The sequence below is a fragment of the Macaca thibetana genome, chromosome 9 (assembly GCF_024542745.1).
Source record: "Macaca thibetana thibetana isolate TM-01 chromosome 9, ASM2454274v1, whole genome shotgun sequence".
NCBI classification, from domain to species: domain Eukaryota; kingdom Metazoa; phylum Chordata; class Mammalia; order Primates; family Cercopithecidae; genus Macaca; species Macaca thibetana.
In genome coordinates this window covers 109,141,653-109,159,213 of record NC_065586.1, presented here as the reverse complement: position 1 = coordinate 109,159,213, position 17,561 = coordinate 109,141,653, and the positions used below count along the sequence as shown (strand labels likewise).

At 43.9% G+C, this 17,561-nt stretch overlaps 1 protein-coding gene across 39 annotated transcripts in view; it reads right to left on the bottom strand.

Annotated features, from left to right (window-relative positions):
* The window catches only part of TCF7L2 (transcription factor 7 like 2), a 218,305-nt gene that overhangs the window by 127,128 nt on the left and 73,616 nt on the right, over positions 1–17,561 (bottom strand). For 35 of the 39 annotated variants that reach the window (XM_050804366.1, XM_050804394.1, XM_050804372.1 and 32 more), the window contains one exon: positions 1,208–1,309. The exons of the other annotated variants lie outside the window; for them this stretch is intronic. In XM_050804366.1, coding sequence (XP_050660323.1) covers positions 1,208–1,309 — 102 coding nt within the window. The remainder of the gene's footprint in view (positions 1–1,207; positions 1,310–17,561) is intronic. 39 annotated transcript variants of the gene reach the window in all.

The following is a 17,561-nucleotide window of genomic DNA, read 5'->3' as shown; positions in this document are numbered from 1 at the left end:
GAACATCCATTTTATTGTGGAGTTGGAAGAAAGGGGAAGCTTCTAGCAAATGTCAATCTTCTTTCTACATGCCTCGTTTATACCATAGAAAAGAAGACATTGTCACAAATGATGACTCAAAATATGGTTTTACAAAAATAAGTTATTTTGTGATATATACACACACATATGAGAGAGGTATAACTCATTAAATAACACATGTTCAGTTACAGCAAGCTCCAAAATAAGGAGGCACTTAGCCCAAAATGGAAGAATGCATCTTAAGATTCTTCTACTTAAGAAACTTGTTTTGCGATTTTTAGAAATTACAATATAGAAGTAAAATGTATTTATGATTAACATCTTGTGATACTTCAATGAAAAATACATGATTGATTCATGCTTTGCATAATTCTACCTGTCATGGATGGATTCATTATAAAAATGTGCCTTCCATTAATTATTTCAAAAGCATGAAGTCCAGCTCATGATATATAGAAGGGAATCTTCAAATAAGGCTGAGCTATCTTCTCAAGAGGTTAATTTATAAATTCCACTCTTAGAGCCTACAAAGCCCTAAGAAAATACATTAAAAATATATGTAGACACACACTTGTAGTCTCTTAGTACTAAAAACAAATGTTTTCTCTATCGAACCCACATACTTTCAAAGTCATAGATGTATAGATTAAATTCCATTTTAGCCTTTCTGAGTTCATTTATACTCTAGGTTTACAAATCAAGCCAGCCCAGATGACATTTGTCTAATGTTAGTGTAGAATGTTACCAACAAATATTAAGATAAATTGGGGGAGACGATAATAGGCAAGTTTCAAATCCAGGACCCCCTTTTGCGTTTTCTAATTCCCTCTTCTTCACCTCACCTCCCCTGAATGTATTTTTATAACTGCTTTGATACCACTTCTAGTCTCCTCCATACCATGGTGATTGTGTCCCATAAACTAGAGCCCGCAAGGCTAGATTCTAACCGAATACATGGAAAAGAGTGGAGGAAAGGTTTGTAAAATTTCTGGGTAGGTTACAGTCATTAAGGTCCAATAGCAGAAAATGAATACCTTATAGACATAAGCTATATCCAAGAATATTTCCAAAGAAATTTTGTTTAAAGAAAGAGAAAAATGACAAATAAGGCCTGTTATCATCAAAAAAGCATTTTCTTTTTCACCCCCTCAATAAAGGAAGCCATCATCTCTGGGAGGTTACTTACGACAATGTGTGCCGGCGATGGGGACCGAGCATCCTTGAGAGCTTGTCTACTCTGCAGGCTCCCTGCCTGGACATCAAGCAGTGGCCATTTCATCTGGAGATACTGGCGAGAGGAAACAAAAGTGAAATGGAAAACAATGAATTCAGAAAGTAAACGCAGAACAGCTAGCCCAAGAAATAACTGTGACATGGGTCAGAAACTAAAAAACATACAAGCATGCAAATAATCATTAAAAAAAAAAAAAAAGAAAAAGCATGCGATACCAATAGGTTCTTCCTTAGAGCTCAAGTTCAACAGGTACACATATAGAAGATTAATGTTACTAGCAACTGTATTTTTTATCTTTGCATTCAAACTACAGGGTAGCTTCAGCAAAAAATGATTTCATTGCTACTACCTTAATTGGGTGGGGGGTGGAGGGCAGTGGGAGAGGTGGGGAGGGAGAGGAATACAGAGCTATTCCAAAGGAAGTAAAACACAAATCTCAAGCCAGAAGTGTCCTAGGAAACCATCAATTCCAAATCTGCTCCTTCTCAACCTCTGTTTTTCAAATGTCATCATCCTTCACTTTAAAGGAAGTCAAGTACATGTGAGCAGCTATCCTTTAGGTAGCAAAAGCTATTTGAGTACGGTGAGCATGCAGTTCCTCACACAACCCAAGTTTACTCAACAAAAATTACCTCTTGGTAAAAGATGCACGGTGCCAGACACAATGTATACACTCACCTCAAAAGACCAGAGGAATGCTTTAGTATGCACGTGTTTATTTACCGTAGACATAAAAATAAAGGTGTAAGTCAATTCTGTCTGTCCCCACCTTCCTCCAAACTAGGAAATGAATATACGGCCCAAGGGAGCTACTTCTGTCAAAAGCAATCCATTCGCTTTCAGTGAGATTTGAAGGATGAGTTGCCCCAGTTCCTCATTTTGCAGACAAGGTAAAATGAGGTGAGGTGGCTTCCCCAGTCACAGGCGTACTCAGCTCATGAATAAGAAACTCTTAGGCATTTAACTTCCGTTGGTAACATTATGACAGTTTCACTCAGGAAACCAAACGGAACTTAGACACAATGCTTAGAAGCACATGGAGAGGAGCCTTTATGTTTCCCACCGCCAACTCACTAATTCATCAGTTAATGAATGCTTGGAGGGGATATAAGGAGACACCTTGGTCATTTTGGAGACCTCCTCAAGCAAAATACGTGGCTGGTTTTAATAGTAATTCTATGGAAAACTTTACTCAATGAACACTGAGTACTACTTGCTTTGTGTACAGGCTGTGACAAGCATTAGGAGATACAAAGATGTCTGCTCTCACAGAGCTTGTGCCAGCATGAGGAGCCTTCCAGACACAGGTAAATCAAGACAGAATATGGTGGCACTGTGACAGAGACTCAGGAACTCAGGAACTCAGGAAATGCCAAGAAAGATGACAGAATTTCTGGGACACGAGACTGGGGAAGGCTGCACAGAGTTAGGTCTTGATGGTCAGAACAATTTCAATAGAAAGAAAAAAGACAGGAAAGGATAATACAGAATAGTTTGCACAAATTCCACATGAGACAGAAGTGCCAAAGCCATCCACAAGTCAGCCGACGAGTTCCTCAAAGATACGACGGCTTGGTAAATTCAAACCAAATTTGGTTATACTTAAAGCTGAAAGATCACTGCCCAAGAACTACCTGCCAAAGTGCACAGTCGATTTTCCCATGATGTCTAGGATCTATACAAGGTGGGTGGGTCTGCTACAAATTCAGAGCTTTCACCCAGAGGCCTCCCATGGTGAGCAACCTAGATATTAGTCTCGTTGTGTCTGTAACTCGCCACAAGACCCTGCATCGAATCCCCTTGCTTCTGTGATCTCTGGTTTTTTCATCTGAGTACCGAAGGAGTTGTCCTATCTGCCACAGGGTATTAGGTGGGGAGTCTGTCCCAAACACTGAAGGATTTCTAGGACTCCAAGCCCCCAGACAGTAAATACAGGAACCCCCTCAGTCATCCTTACCATCTTACCACTTCCAATTACCTTCTCTGGGAGCAGTATCATCTCAAGTGGAGAACCACTGAAGTAAATATTTCCAGAGTCTCCATCTGTAACCCAGGCCAGAGGGCTCTGGGAATCTGACTGCCCCGTCTCACCCCGACTTCTTCCCATTCTCACTTACCACATAACTATATGCGCTGCATTGGTCAAAACCACTCAATAGAGTCATTTCCTTGAGGCCAACCAAAGTGGACACCCACGAACACTCACCTCTCCATCTCATAAAAACCCGTGAACAAAAACGCCAAATGGAGTCGAACCCATCTACACCCCAAGCTATCCCTCAGTGGGGAGAGCTACGTTGGTGGACAAGTTTTCATCTTTGACCACCTGCAAAACTGATTTGATTACGTCCAAATACTAGCTCTGTCGAATTAGGAAACTTGGGCTTTGTTGAAGGTGACAGACCTGCCCTGAGGACCCACCCAGGAACTGTCATACTCATAATACAATATTAACATGGAGACTTATAATTCTTACTTTACATAAAAGCTTCATTGTGTGCCACATCCAATCTCCATAGGCTACCTGCACCACATATTTTTATGAGCCTACATTTCAGCGCTCCAAGCCTACAATACACATAATTTTCAATTATGTTAGGGCAGCTCAGGATCATTGCCTATATAACATTACTGTTGGAGGAAATGAGACTCGGCCCCACTGCCCAGAGAGAGCTAACCAAATCCAGATGGTGCAGGAAGACAGCCCTGGTCCTGCTGACTTGCAGGGACTCTGCAGTGACAGCCCCAAACTCTCCTTCCCAGTGCAACTTGATGCCACAGAACCGCTGGGTACACACAAATCCAAGCCCGTTCCTTGAATCTTAACTGGCATTCAGGCTGATGAAGTGCCTTTTGGGGAAATAAGTATTATGTCAGGATTTTCTAAAGGAAGCTATTAACCTTCTCCAAAAGTGATGGGTTTCCCAGCTTCCTTCATCTTCTACAATTGGTCCTTATTAATAGGGAAAATAAATAAATAAAGGGAAGAAAAAGGAAATTAGGTACTCTTACAGCCTAGAGGAAAATTTTTTCCTTCCTGGAGACATTAAGCAGCAGGAAATTCTATTCTGTTAGGTCCTAAAGGAAGACCTGAAGGAGGGGGCATCTCAGATTTACAAAAGGGCTGGAACCCTGTGCCACGTTTTCCCAACCATCTGACTTGGTTTTATATCCTTTTGGGGGAGGGAAAAAAAAAGTTCCCACCATCCCACTATAAAAACAACAGTGGGCTCCAGCTCTCTTCCTCTTAGGCTGTTCAACGTGGAAATTATGAATTGCCTACAAAAACATTAAACTTTTCAACAAACTGCAATCACATGGGGCTGTGGGAATTCCTACATTGAAAACGGTTGGAAGGGAGTCTGCTCAACTTTCCTTTAAAAAAAAAAAAAAAAAAGGAAAGAAAGAAAGAAGGCCATCTTGGCTTAAGCATTTCATCCTTTGTTGAATAATAATGTTCTGATCATGGCCCATTAGGGTTTTTCCCCACATCATATTTTATGATACGTCTCAGGGAGCTTAAGTCAAGCTTTGGACCTGTGAGCAAATCTTGAAATACGTAAAACACCAATGGCCCGACAGGAATCAAAGCAGCTGAAAAGACTGTTAAATTACCAGCAAAAAGAAAAAGGTAAGCATCTCTAATTTCTTTTTCTCCTCTTCTACTTCCCCCCAATGAAAACAGGGAGAAAAGGAAAATGAGGAGAGGCTCCTTTAGGAATTAGTCTTAGCAGAAACTGGCATCTACTAAAGCCAGACAGATGGAGCCTGCTCCCATAGAGGGGCCTTCATCCTCAAGAATCTTCCATCAGCGGCAAGAATGTCGAGGATGAGCTGCTCCGAGAACCTGCCCCCTTACAGCCGCTACTGAGGGCTCTGTATACATTTCTTTTCTAAACAAGCAGCAAACTTAAAGGGCAGATGATGATGATGATGATGAGGAGGAGGAGGAGGAGGAGGAGGAGGCAACGAAGTTGCCAGGAAACTTCACATCCTTGATAAAACACCCATGTGGTTTCCAGTATTTCCAGTATTTCCTTTCAGTGACTGCTCCACAGATGGACGGGCAAGTGGAATTTGTCCCCTTATTTGTTCAGGGCAGGGCCGGCAAACCTTTTCTGTAAAGCGCCAGACAGCAAATATCTTAGGCTTTGCGGCCCATACGATCTCTGTCATAACTACTCGACTCAGTCCTCGTAACTCGAAAGCAGCCACAGGCAGTGAGGGTATGTCTTGTATCATGGCTGTGCTCCAATAAAACCTTATTTATAGACACTGAAATGTGAATTTCATATCATTTTCCTGTGTCAGAAAATATTATTCCTCTCTTGATGTGTTTCAACCATTTAAAAATAATAAAAGTGCTGGGTGCAGCGGCTCAGGCCTGTAGTCCCAACGCTTTGGAAGGCCAAGGCCAGAGAATTGCTGAAGGCCAGGAGTTCCAGACCAGCCTGGGCAACAACAGCAAGACTCTACAAAAATAAAAAAAGTTAGCTGGACGTGATGATACATGCTTGTGGCACATGCCTGTAGGTTCCAGCTACTCAGGAGGCTGAAGCAGGAGGACTGCTAGAGCCCAGGAGTCTGAGGCTGCAGGAGCCATGATTGCACCAATGCACTCTACTCTGGGTGACAAAATGAGACCCTGCCTCAAAAAACATTATTAATAATGATAATAAAAAGTCATTCTTAGCTCACTGGCCAGACAAAAGCAGGTGGCAAGCCAGTTTTGGTCTATGGGCCATAGTTTGTCATGTCCTGGTTAGGAAATAAAATTGTAGAGGCCTGCCCATATCAGATGGGCGACGGGGCCTTCCCTTGCTGGGCCTTCAATCCAAACAGCCAAACACAGGCATATAGAAAAGCATGTCCAGTGGCCTAAAAGCAACGTTTCGGATTAACTCAAGTTGTGAGGGAAAAGCTTGGAAAAAAATTTGAACCCTTTGGCTGAGGCCCCCGTCACAAGGTCTAACCACAAGACCACAATCACACCAAAATAACTATCCCCTCTTTTCCAGAATGGAAGTCTAAAAATCCCTGAGCAATTCTGCCTGGAAAAGGTTCAGAGTGAGACCCTGTTGAAAGAAAGAGAGAAAAGAAAGGAAGGAAAGAGACAGAAAGGGAAGGAGAGGGAAGGAAAGGGGAGGAAAGGGAAGGAGGGGAGGGGAGACGGGAGTGTGGAGGGAAAAGGAAAGAGAGGAGAGGAGAGGGGAGGGGAGGGGAGGGGAGGGGAGAGGAGAGGAGAGGAGAGGAGACGAGAGAGAGGAAAGTAAAAGAAATTATGATTTTTTTGAGATAGAGTCTTACTCTGTTGCCCAGGCTGGAGTGTAGTGGTGTGATCTCAGCTCACTGCAACCTCTGCCTCCCAGCTTCAAGTAATTCTTCTGCCTCAGCCTCCCAATTAGCTGGGATTACAGGCGCGTGCCATCACGTCTGGCTAATTTTTATATTTTTAGTAGAAATGGGATTTTACCATGTTGGTCAGGCTGGTCTCAAACTCCTGACCTCAGATGACCCTCCCACCTCAGTCTCCCAAAGTGCTGGGATTACAGGTGGGAACCACCATGCCCGACCAAAAAAATCGAATTAATTGGATACTATCCTCATGATAGCTTTCTGCTCATAGCCAGCAGAAAGATTCGATAAATCTTCCTAATCCTCTGCTGCCAGAAAGTTGTACTTCTGGTTTTTATAAAATACAAAGTCAATACTCTGCTTATACATCCAAAGCCAAGGGTATAGCCAGTCATAGCCCATGATGTCCAAAGTCACTAAGCCTCCCCCGCATCAAGGTGGTTGCTCCTAACCTTTCAGTGCAGCCTCACCACGGGCCATTCATACAGATCCCCTACAAATATGCAACACTGAAGACCGCATCGTGACTCTCATATCATTACACAAAAGAAAAGACAACCAGAAGCCACTCACCATAAAAAGGGAAATACCAGAAAAATGTGTGAAGTAAGAAAATAAGAAGTACAAGTATCCACCCCAACAGCAGACACTTACTTCTTCGGGAACTCATATTGTGACACACACCTAATAGACACACATATGTCTGTTAAAGAAGAGGCCTGATTGCCTCTTTCTAAACCTACCTCATTTCTCAGAAATGGAAGATGGAAAACTCAGCCCATCTTCTATAAACAAGTAATTTTGCCTGGGCGTCAGGGAATCCCAATTTACCCCGAATGGTTAAAACACAAGCAGTTGTGATTAATTTAATATTCTGCCCTACACTCTAAATCATACAGGCACCAAAGTTTTCCAAAAGTTAGCATTGATCAAATATACCTAACACTGAAACTCTGTGAAACTATTTCAGAAGTCCCTTCAGAATTGTAAGGGGCATCATTACAAAGTCTGTTTAACCAATTTTTCTGCAGTTGCAGAAGGTACAGGAGATTAGGCTGCTTTGTTCTAGGTAAAACCATACTCCAGGAATTGCATCTTTTGAAAAAATCCAGAGAGCCTAAAACAGAGACTTTACTTGCCTAGAAAGCATGATTGTATAGAAAAGGAAGTTCAGAAATAATGTGATGATTTCTGTTGTTTGACATAAATAAGTATGTACTATAGTTACCTAGGAAAAGAAAACCAAAGATCTCAGAAGGTTGGGTAGACTCTGGACTTGGAGAAAGAATAAAGCCATAGAAAAATTTCAAGCCAGGCGTGGTGGCTCACGCCAGTAATCCCAGTACTTTGGAAGGCTGAGGCAGGAAGATTGCTTGAGCCCAGGAGTTCAAGACCAGCCTAGGTAACATAGCGAGACCCCATCTCTACCCAAAAAAAAAAAAAAAATTAGCTGAGTGTGGTGGCGCGTGCCTGTGGTCCCAGCTACTTGGGAGGCTGAGGTGGGAGGATCACTTGAACTCAGGAGGCGGAGGTTGCAATGAGCCAAGAAGGTGCCACTGCACTCCAGCCTGAGCGACAGAGGAAGACCTGGTCTCAAAAAAAAAAAAAAAAAAAGAAGAAGAAGAAGAAGAGGAGAAAAGGAAAAAAGAGAGAGAAAGAAGACGGGGGGGGGAGGGAGAAGAAAAAAGAAATAAGAAATAAGAAAGGGAAAGGGAAAGGGGAAGGGGAAGGGGAAGGGGAGGGAAGATTTAAGTAAGGATATTAAGGTTGACTTGCGGGGAAAAAAGCCAACATAGTCGGAACTCGCAAGTTTTTCCCTTAAATCACTATCTCATTTCTCACATAAAAGGAATATAGGGAAAGAAACGTAGGATATCAAGGCATCTGTGTGAACAATTTAATAGCCTTATCTTCTATCAGTTGGTTGTTATAAGATTTTCAATGAAATCCTTAGAGTTAACCTTTTTCTCATAAATATTTTTAATCATAACCATGTAAAGAGCACTAATACTGTATCACTTCATATTTAGAGGGTATTTCAGAGTTCAGAACAACATCCACAATAACCCTACGAAATAAATGGGCAGAAAGGTGGAACTAACCTGTTAGTAGCAAGGAGGAAACTAAGGTCAACAGAGCAAGACCCAGATTGCCTGAAGTGACAAGGGCGAGTGGCAGTCAAGCATCTAGGGCTCCAGCACACCCGATGTGTTTTCACTCACCCTGACTTACCTTACAAACCCTTCTGTCTTTCCCAGTTTTCTTATCAACTGTTAGGCATCTTTGCCTGAACTCAACCAGGATGTGTGTCTCAAAGTACATGGTGAAGGGAACATCTCAGTGTCCCCAAAGTAATAAGCAAGACTTTCGAGCATCTACCATCTCCCCCTCCTAAGCCCTATGGACAAACATTGAATTGTTTTCCAAGAAAATTTTTCTACTAGATTTCAGGAGGTCCCTGGTATGATGAAGACAACGAAGCAAAACAACTAACAAACAAAAAAATCCAATTAACAAAACTTGGGATTCACTGTTTTCTTTACCCCGCCAATCCTTCAACATCCCTGTCCCTAAACTATTTCTGCACTTGCCTGGTTCTGCAGGGAGGCTATGGTACAGCAGCTCACACATGCACAAATCGGTGTGGAATTTCACCAGACCCTCCTCTCACAACCAATGGGCCCCTTAGGCTGAGGCCCAGGCCTTCCTTCCACCCTCCCCCAAAAGTCACTCTTCAAATTATGAGTGCGTACTCCCAATAAAAGCATGGTAGAAGGGGAAGAATCTGGAAACCTATTTCCAGGCCTAGCTCTGTCATTGACCTGGCATGTCACTTCATTTCTTCATTGGACAACCTCTTCTCCATTCTTTGCCTAAGTCTGTAGCAAGAAATGGGGAACATGATCTAAAAATCTCTTTCTACTTCAATGCATGGATTCCTGCAGCATTTACTATTAAGCATATGCTCTGTGTCAGCTATGGACTAGATATTCTGAGGCCCAGAGAAGTCATCTAAAGACACAGTCAATGGGACAATAAGCTAATCAATGGTGCAGGAATTAACACAAAGAAGGTAAGTGGGCCAGACACAGTGGCTCATGCCTGTAATTCCAGCACTTTAGGAGGCAGAGGTGGGCAGATCACTTGAGGTTAGTAGTTCAAGACCAGCCTGGCCAACATGGTGAGACCCCATCTCTCCAAAAAATGTAAATGAGCTGGGTGTGGTGGCAGGCGCCTGTTATGCCAGTTACTCGGGAGGCTAAAGCAGGAGAATTGCTGGAACCCGAGGGCAGAGGTTGCAGTGAGCCAAGATCATGCAACTACACTCCAGCGTGGGCAACAGAGCCAGACTCCATCTCAAAAGAAAAAAAAAAAAGCCGGGCGCGGTGGCTCAAGCCTGTAATCCCAGCACTTTGGGAGGCTGAGACGGGCGGATCACGAAGTCAAGATATCGAGACCATCCCGGCTAACAAGGTGAAACCCCGTCTCTACTAAAAAATACAAAAAACTAGCCGGGCGAGGTGGCGGGCGTCTGTAGTCCCAGCTACTCGGGAGGCTGAGGCAGGAGAATGGCGTGAACTCGGGAGGCGGACCTTGCAGTCAGCTGAGATCCGGCCACTGCACTCCAGGCTGAGCGACAGAGTGAGACTCCGTCTCAAAAAAGAAAAAAAAAAAAAATGGTTGCACAGTATCCAAACCTTGCCGACTTGTTTAGAGGGACTTCTTTCCTGATGCACTCAGATCTGTTAAATGAAACTTGGTAGTGGCCCAGGATCTGTATGTATTTTTTTCCAACTTGCCAAGCAATTCTGATGATCAGTCATTAGCATCAACTATCGGTGCTAGGGCAGTGTCAATAATCGGCATGTAGTCCATTTGAAGATTCCATTTTACTTCCTCAAAGGCTCTTTTAGACCTCTAAATTGATTGTCACTACATTCTTTTTAGGTGGTCAAAGCCAATAATCTCCAAATCCATCTTAAAACAGAAGAAAATGAGGCAGAGAAAATTAAGTGACTTATTATACACAGTTATGAGGGACTGAAACCAGAATGCAGGACTTTGGTACTTCCAGAACAGAACTCTTTTGCCTACACCCTACTGAGCTTACAGGTAGAATGGCCAATGGGTGCCCAGGCGGCAGGAGAGAAATCTCCAGGGGAGGGCAAAGACCCTACAATGGTGCAGTCCCAAGACACGGGACTGGTAAGACAGACTCTGGCTTCTGAGATAGTCTTGCTCCATTGTGACGAGAAAAGGCCCAGACCTAGCCATCTCAAAGTCTTCAGGCGACCCCAAGATTGAGTCCCACCCAAAGGGCTGTGGATTCCAAGCAAATGCCAGCTCCACCACCAGCACACAAGTCCCTAAGCCAGGAGGTTAAAGGACATGAAGACATTGGAAGAATTCAAAAGGAGCAGCCCTTGCCCTCCCATGTCACTCAAAGTCTTCAGCCTCCAGACAAAGCAAGACAGGCTCATGCCCCATGGCCGCTAAGCTGATGACTAACAGATAATGAATGCTTGCAAGCTGCTGGAGGAACCTCCCATTAAGAGGCAGGCCAGAGGCCATCTACCTTCAGGCAGAAAAGTATTTATAATCTTTCATTTTAATATCAACCTTGTGGTCACCATATTTTCTAATTACTGCTTCTTATAAAAAGGCCAAGTACAATGCAGTTAATTGGAATGTTTTAGTTACTACCCATGTCTGTAGAGCATGCTGAAGTAGGCTGAGGCAACGGGAAACCAGGAAAATAGCTGGAAGACATGGAGCAGCCCAGGAATGAATGTGGGTGTCACTGGGAGCTTAATATGGTATGTTCTGGGATAAGAACGCACCAAGTCTCAACCGGTAGCTGGATAACTAAAATATGGTACAGCCATAAAATGGAATACTATTCAGTAATAAAAACAAATGGAGTACTGACACATGCCACAACATGGTAGCCCTTGAAAATATGCTAACTTAAAGGCAGACCAAGAAAGTGTCATATTGTATGATTCTTTTTATATGAAATAACCAAACTAGGCAAATCCATAGAGACAGGAAGTAAATTAGTGATTGCCAGGAGCTGAGGGGACGGTGGGTAGAGACTGGTTGCTAGGGTTACAGGGTTTCTTTTGGGGATGATAAAAATATTAAGATACTGGTATGTTTGTACAATATTGTAAATATACTAAATATACTAAAAAACCACTGAATTGTACACTTTAAAGTGGTACCTTTTATGACATGTGAATTACATGCGAATTTAAGATGAACTGAAAACAAAGAAGAGTTAGGCACCATCTTTGATGGTGACCACATTCATTTAATAGATAAAAGGGGACGGGGAGGCTGGGCATGGTGGCTCATGCCTGTAATCCCAGCTCTTTGGGAAGCCAAGGCGGGTAGATCACCTGAGGTCAGGAATTTGCGACCAGCCTGACCAACGTGATGAAACCCTGTCTCTATTAAAAACACAAAAATTAGCCGGGTGTGGTGGTACATGCCTGCAATCCCAGCTACTTGGAAGGCTGAGACAGGAGAATCGCTAGAACCCGGGAGGTGGAGGTTGCAGTGAGCTGAGATCACGCCATTGCACTCAAACCTGGGCCACAAAAGTGAAATTCCATCTCAGAAAAAAAAAAAAAAAAAAGAGGGATGGAGAGAAGACAGAGTCACATACACACACACTCCACCATAAAAGAATGAACAGAAAACCTGTGAAGCCGTTCTATACAAAATCATATCCTCCAAAGCTTCTTGGGAAACAAGCAATTTTTCCAAATGTGATTTTGGTTGGTGCTTGATCTCGGGGAGGGATGCTTACAAAGGCATGGGAACTCCAAGACCTTGTGAAAGATAAGAGAGGACAGTATACCTTGGGTTAATGGTGCTGATGAAGAAACATGGGAGAGAGGACTGTTTCAAGGCATGTGGCTAAAAAATAACAGAAGAGCAGTTGAGTCAACAAAACCACAGGCAATTCAGAAACCGGAATCTTATAGCCCATTCTCTACCACCCTGTGACCTCAGTTTCTCTACCTAAAAAAAGTGGGCATGAAATCACTTACCTAAAGTCCCTCGACTAGCTTCCACATCATTTATTCAACCTTCAAGGATAAACCATGGGAATGAAGACAAAGAATTATATCAGGTCCAAGGCAGCTAAGATTTGCTATTTCTTCTTCTACACAGGGGATTTAACAGCCAGAAATTTTAGGTCTACCATGGAAATTGTTAGAGACGAAGCCAACAAATGACCTTTAAGAGGTACAAAGCCAGCAAGTAACAGGGTCCTGGTGACCTGAAAGGGTTATTTTAAATTCATGAATCATCAGATTGCAGCAGATATTAAAATCACAACTTCTAAAAAATCCCTTTCTGTCTCCATGGCTGGGAGCTCTCAAGGCTTAATTTTTCTAATTAGGTTCTCCTCCCCATTCTGTATTTCTTTCCCCCATTCCACAACAACAAAAGACAACGAAAGACCTGGCGGTCAAAGAGCAATGAATTAACTTGCTTTAGTGAGTCTACATAGACAGCAAATGCGAGACGAGCTGGGTTCCGTGTCCTCCAACTTCAACTGAAACCGCACCCCGCGCTACGTTTTCCTTTTATTTTTTTCCCCTTGTCACACTGGAAAGAGGTCAGTGGCTCTGGCAGGGTCTCCCCGTCCAAATTTTTATTGTCAAATTCTAGCTGTGACAAGCATGTGGAGATGCTTCGTAACGCTACACCCAGGAAGCCCAAAGGTCAGCAGTGCCTCTGGTTAATTTTGCTTGGGGAGAAACAAACCCCAAAGCCGGGGTGGAGATTTACGGGAGGCTGACCTTCTGGAGGCCCACGACCCCCCTGCATGCAAGTCTTGCTGCCTCAGCCAGAAGCAGCCTGTCACTCAAGTATCATCTTGCTGTAACAAATTACTCCTAACCCAGGATTATGGCTCTTTCCAAATCCCTCCTAGAGAGCAAGGAAATAAACATTCTCTCCCAGGACTCTGCCCCAGTTGTTCCCCCTGTTGGTAATCCTTGTCTCTATTTGCTTCTCCTACAAGCCTTCATCTGGGAGGTCTGCTAGACCATCCCGGCCCACTTTCCTTTCAGACCTAAGCTGAATGTCTCAATTGTCCATTAGGCACAGTAAAAGATGAAGGCAGGCTTTCTGTCCGGAGAAGCCTCACACAATAGTTCCCTTTGCCCACACGCTTCTCGTCTGACTGCAGACCCGACGGGTCTAATCCTAGTCACTCAAGGAAGTCCACACCCCAAATTCCTTCCTCACGTTCCATGGGACGGGTGGCCAGAACAGACCATCCCAGTGAAGCAGGGCTGCAGGGCTACCCCCTGAGGATGGCATGACATGTGGGGGTGGGTTGAAGAGGGTGAGGACGGGAGAGAAGAGGAGAGGGAGGAAAGAGGGTCGAAAAGAAGAGGCAAGATAGCAGGGTTGCAGGCTGTAGAAACTGCCTCTCTTACCCCAGTCTGCGGTTTCCTTTAATAAACTACCAGGAGATATTTCGAGCACAATAACCTCATTTGGGGAAGGAAATACAGTTTTGTCCACTTCCAAAGTCTCCTGTGAAACACTGGGATATTCCAAGTACTTCGGACACAGAGGGCCGTCTTGTTTTTTTAATTGTATACACAGACTGACTAGAATATGCCAAGAAGCAGAGAAGAGAACAATGGATATTATCATCAAAGTGGGTGATTTGAGGAGATAAGGATCTTAGGGCTGTTTTAAGGAAGACTTTCTCCCTGGAGAGAGAATGGTTGACAGGCACCCACTCTGACACATGACAGATGAGGAGAGAAACTCTCAAAGAACCAAAAGACACTGACAAAACATAAACACCCCTATCAAAACCCAGACACCAAATCAAATTCCTGCTTCAAAACCCAAAAAGAAACAAGCAGTTGAGGAACTAGGAATGCAACTTTCTGCAAGAATCAAAAAGTGCTGAAGAAATATAAATACCCTCATCAAAATCCAGACACCAAATCAAATTCCACTTCCAAAAAGAAAAAGAAAAACCAGTTGAATGAGTCAGCACCACTAACTCATTCCAAAGCAAGGACCACCTTTATTTTCTCTTTTTTAAGGCCGGAGCTGACCACTCTCCCTTCTCCAGACTGGGCCACTATGCCTCTCTAACCCAACTTGTTCTCTGCTTTTGTGGTTTTAGTCTTTAAAAGAACTTGGCTTGGGAAGGAGCAATAATGATCTGAAGCTAACCACTTAGCTCATTAGTATGTCATCTGGACAGGCAAAATCAATTCCAACAGCATCAAGTTTGGGTATTCCCTCCCCAAAAGGTCTGCACTATTAATAGCAAGAAAGTTTCCCAGGCTTTGGTTTATTTGTAATCCCAACCAGCCCTGACCACAGAACCTGGCCATCTCTACTTCTAGAGCTCCCAGGGATTTAGGAGATGGGATTTCAGGTCTCAAGTTTTCAACAGCAGTGGAAAGATGTGGAAAGAAGGCTGAATTTAATGGAGGCAGAATGACACAGGCAAAGAGGGCCTGATCCCAAGAAATGGCTTGGTAGCAGAGGGTAAGAACTAAGGAATGTCTCTTTACCTATCTGACCCAGCTCCTGGGCCCTCTCTTACAGCCAGACCTAACTCCCTGATTCACCATTGTGGAGTTGACTGACAGAAGGTTCAAGAAAAAGCAGCATGGTTAAAAACTAAACTTAGGCCAGGCACAGTGGCTCACGCCTGTAATCCCAGCACTTCTGGAGGCCGAGGCGGTTAGATCACCTGAGTTCAGGAGATTGAGACCAGCCTGGCCAACATGGCGAAACACCGTCTCTATAAAAATACAAAAATTAGCCAGGCGTGGCGATGCGTGCCTGTAGTCCCAGCTACTCAAGAAGCTGAGGCAGGAGAATCGCTTGAACCTGGGAGGCGGAGGTTGCAGTGAGTCGAGATAGTACCACTGCACTCCACCCTGGGTAATAGAGCAAGGCTCTAACTTAAAAAAAAAAAAAAAAAAAAAAAAAAAAACTAACTTAAAACCTCACTAATTCTGACCCAGAATGCCTGGGTTCAAATTCACAATCTGCGGCTTGGTACTTCTGGGGCCTTGAAAAAATGTCTTTACCTCTCTACACCTTCAGATCCTTGCTTGTAAAATGTGGATAATAACATCGCGATAGTAACAGTAAAGGCTATGCAACCTTCACCCAAAAATCCAAAAATGCTTCAGGCCAGGAGCGGTGGCTCACACCTGTAATCCCAGCACGTTGGGAGGCCAAGGTGGGCAGATTGCTTGAGCCCAGGAATTCAAGACCAACCTGGGTAACATAGCGAAACCCTGTCTCTACAAAAATATAAAAAATTAGCCAAGGCTGGGCACGGTGACTCAGGCCTGTAATCCCATCACTTTGGGAGGCTAAGGTGGGCGGATCACTTCAGGTCAGAGTTGAAGACCAGCCTGGTCAACGTGGTGAAACTCCGACTCTACTAAAACTACAAAAATTAGCCAGGAGTATGGCACACGCCTGGAATCCCAGTTACTCAGGAGGCTGAGGCAGGAGAATCACTTGAACCCGGGAGGTGGAGGTTGCAGTGAGCCAAGATCATACCACTTTACTCCAGCCTGGCCACCAGAGCGAGATTTGAGACTCCACATTCTGTCTCAAAAAAAAAAAAAATCCAGTCACAGTGCATGCCTGTAGTCCCAGCTACTCAGGTGGTTGAGGTGGGAGGGTCACTTGAGCCCAGGAGGTCAAGGCTGCAGCGAGCTGTGATCGTGCCACTGTACTCCAGCCTTGGCAACGGAGCAAGACCCTATCTCATTATTTAAAGCTTCAAAATCTGAAACTTGACACCACAAGTGGAAAATTCTACACCTGACCTCAAGTGAGGAGTCACAGTCAAAATGCAGTCAAAACTCTGTTTCATGCACAAAAATTATTTAAAATATTGTATAAAATTACCTAAGGTTTATATAAGGCCGTGCACAGTGGCTCACATTGCAATCCCAGCACTTTGGGAAGCCAAAGCGGGTGGATCACTTAAGATCAGGAGTTCGAGACCAGCCTGGCTAACAGGGTGAAACCTCGTCTCTATTAAAAATACAAAAATTAGCTGTGCATGGTGGCGAGCTCCTGTAATCTCAGCTACTAGGGAGGCTGAGGCAGGAGAATCATTTGGATGCAGGAGGTAGAGGTTGCAGTGGGCCGAGATCACATCACTGCATTCCAGCCTGGCCAACAAGAGTGAAACTCTGTCTCAAAGAAAAAAAAAAAAAAAAAAATTTATTTAAAACATAAATGAATTTCCTGTTTAGGGTTGGGTCCCATCCCCAGGATATCTCATTATGTATATGCAAATATTCCAAAATCTGAAAAAAAAATCCAAAATGTAAAACACTTCCAGCCCCAAGCATTTTGGATAAGTCTTCTTTAACCTGTACTCCTTCATAGGATGTATATGAGTTAGTGAATAGCAGTCTACCCACTGCAAACTCACCCCCATGAGGTATGAGGGTTTATGTCCATAAGCAAGCAAAATAAGAAGCAAGTGACTGTTTGTTTGTTTGTTTGTTCTGTTTCGTCGTGAGAGTCTCGCTTTGTTGCTCAGGCTGGATGGAGTGCAGTGGCACAATCTTGGCTCACTGCAACCTCTGCCTCCCAGGTTCAAGCCATTCTCCTGCCTCATCCTCTCGAGTAGCTGGGACTACAGGCGCACGCCACCACGCCCAGCTAATTTTTGTATTTAGTAGAGATGGGCTTTTACTATGTTGGCCAGGCTGGTCTTGTACTCCTGACCTCAGGTGATCGGCCCGCCTCAGCCTCCCAGAGTGCTAGGATTACAGGCATGAGCCACCAAGCCCAGCGGCAAGTGAGTTTGTAAGTAAATGCAGTAAGTCAACAGAGAAACTACCCAGGTTGGACACCTGATTAACAGACCCACTGATAGTGACCTGCCATTATTGTCTATATGAAAATGAAC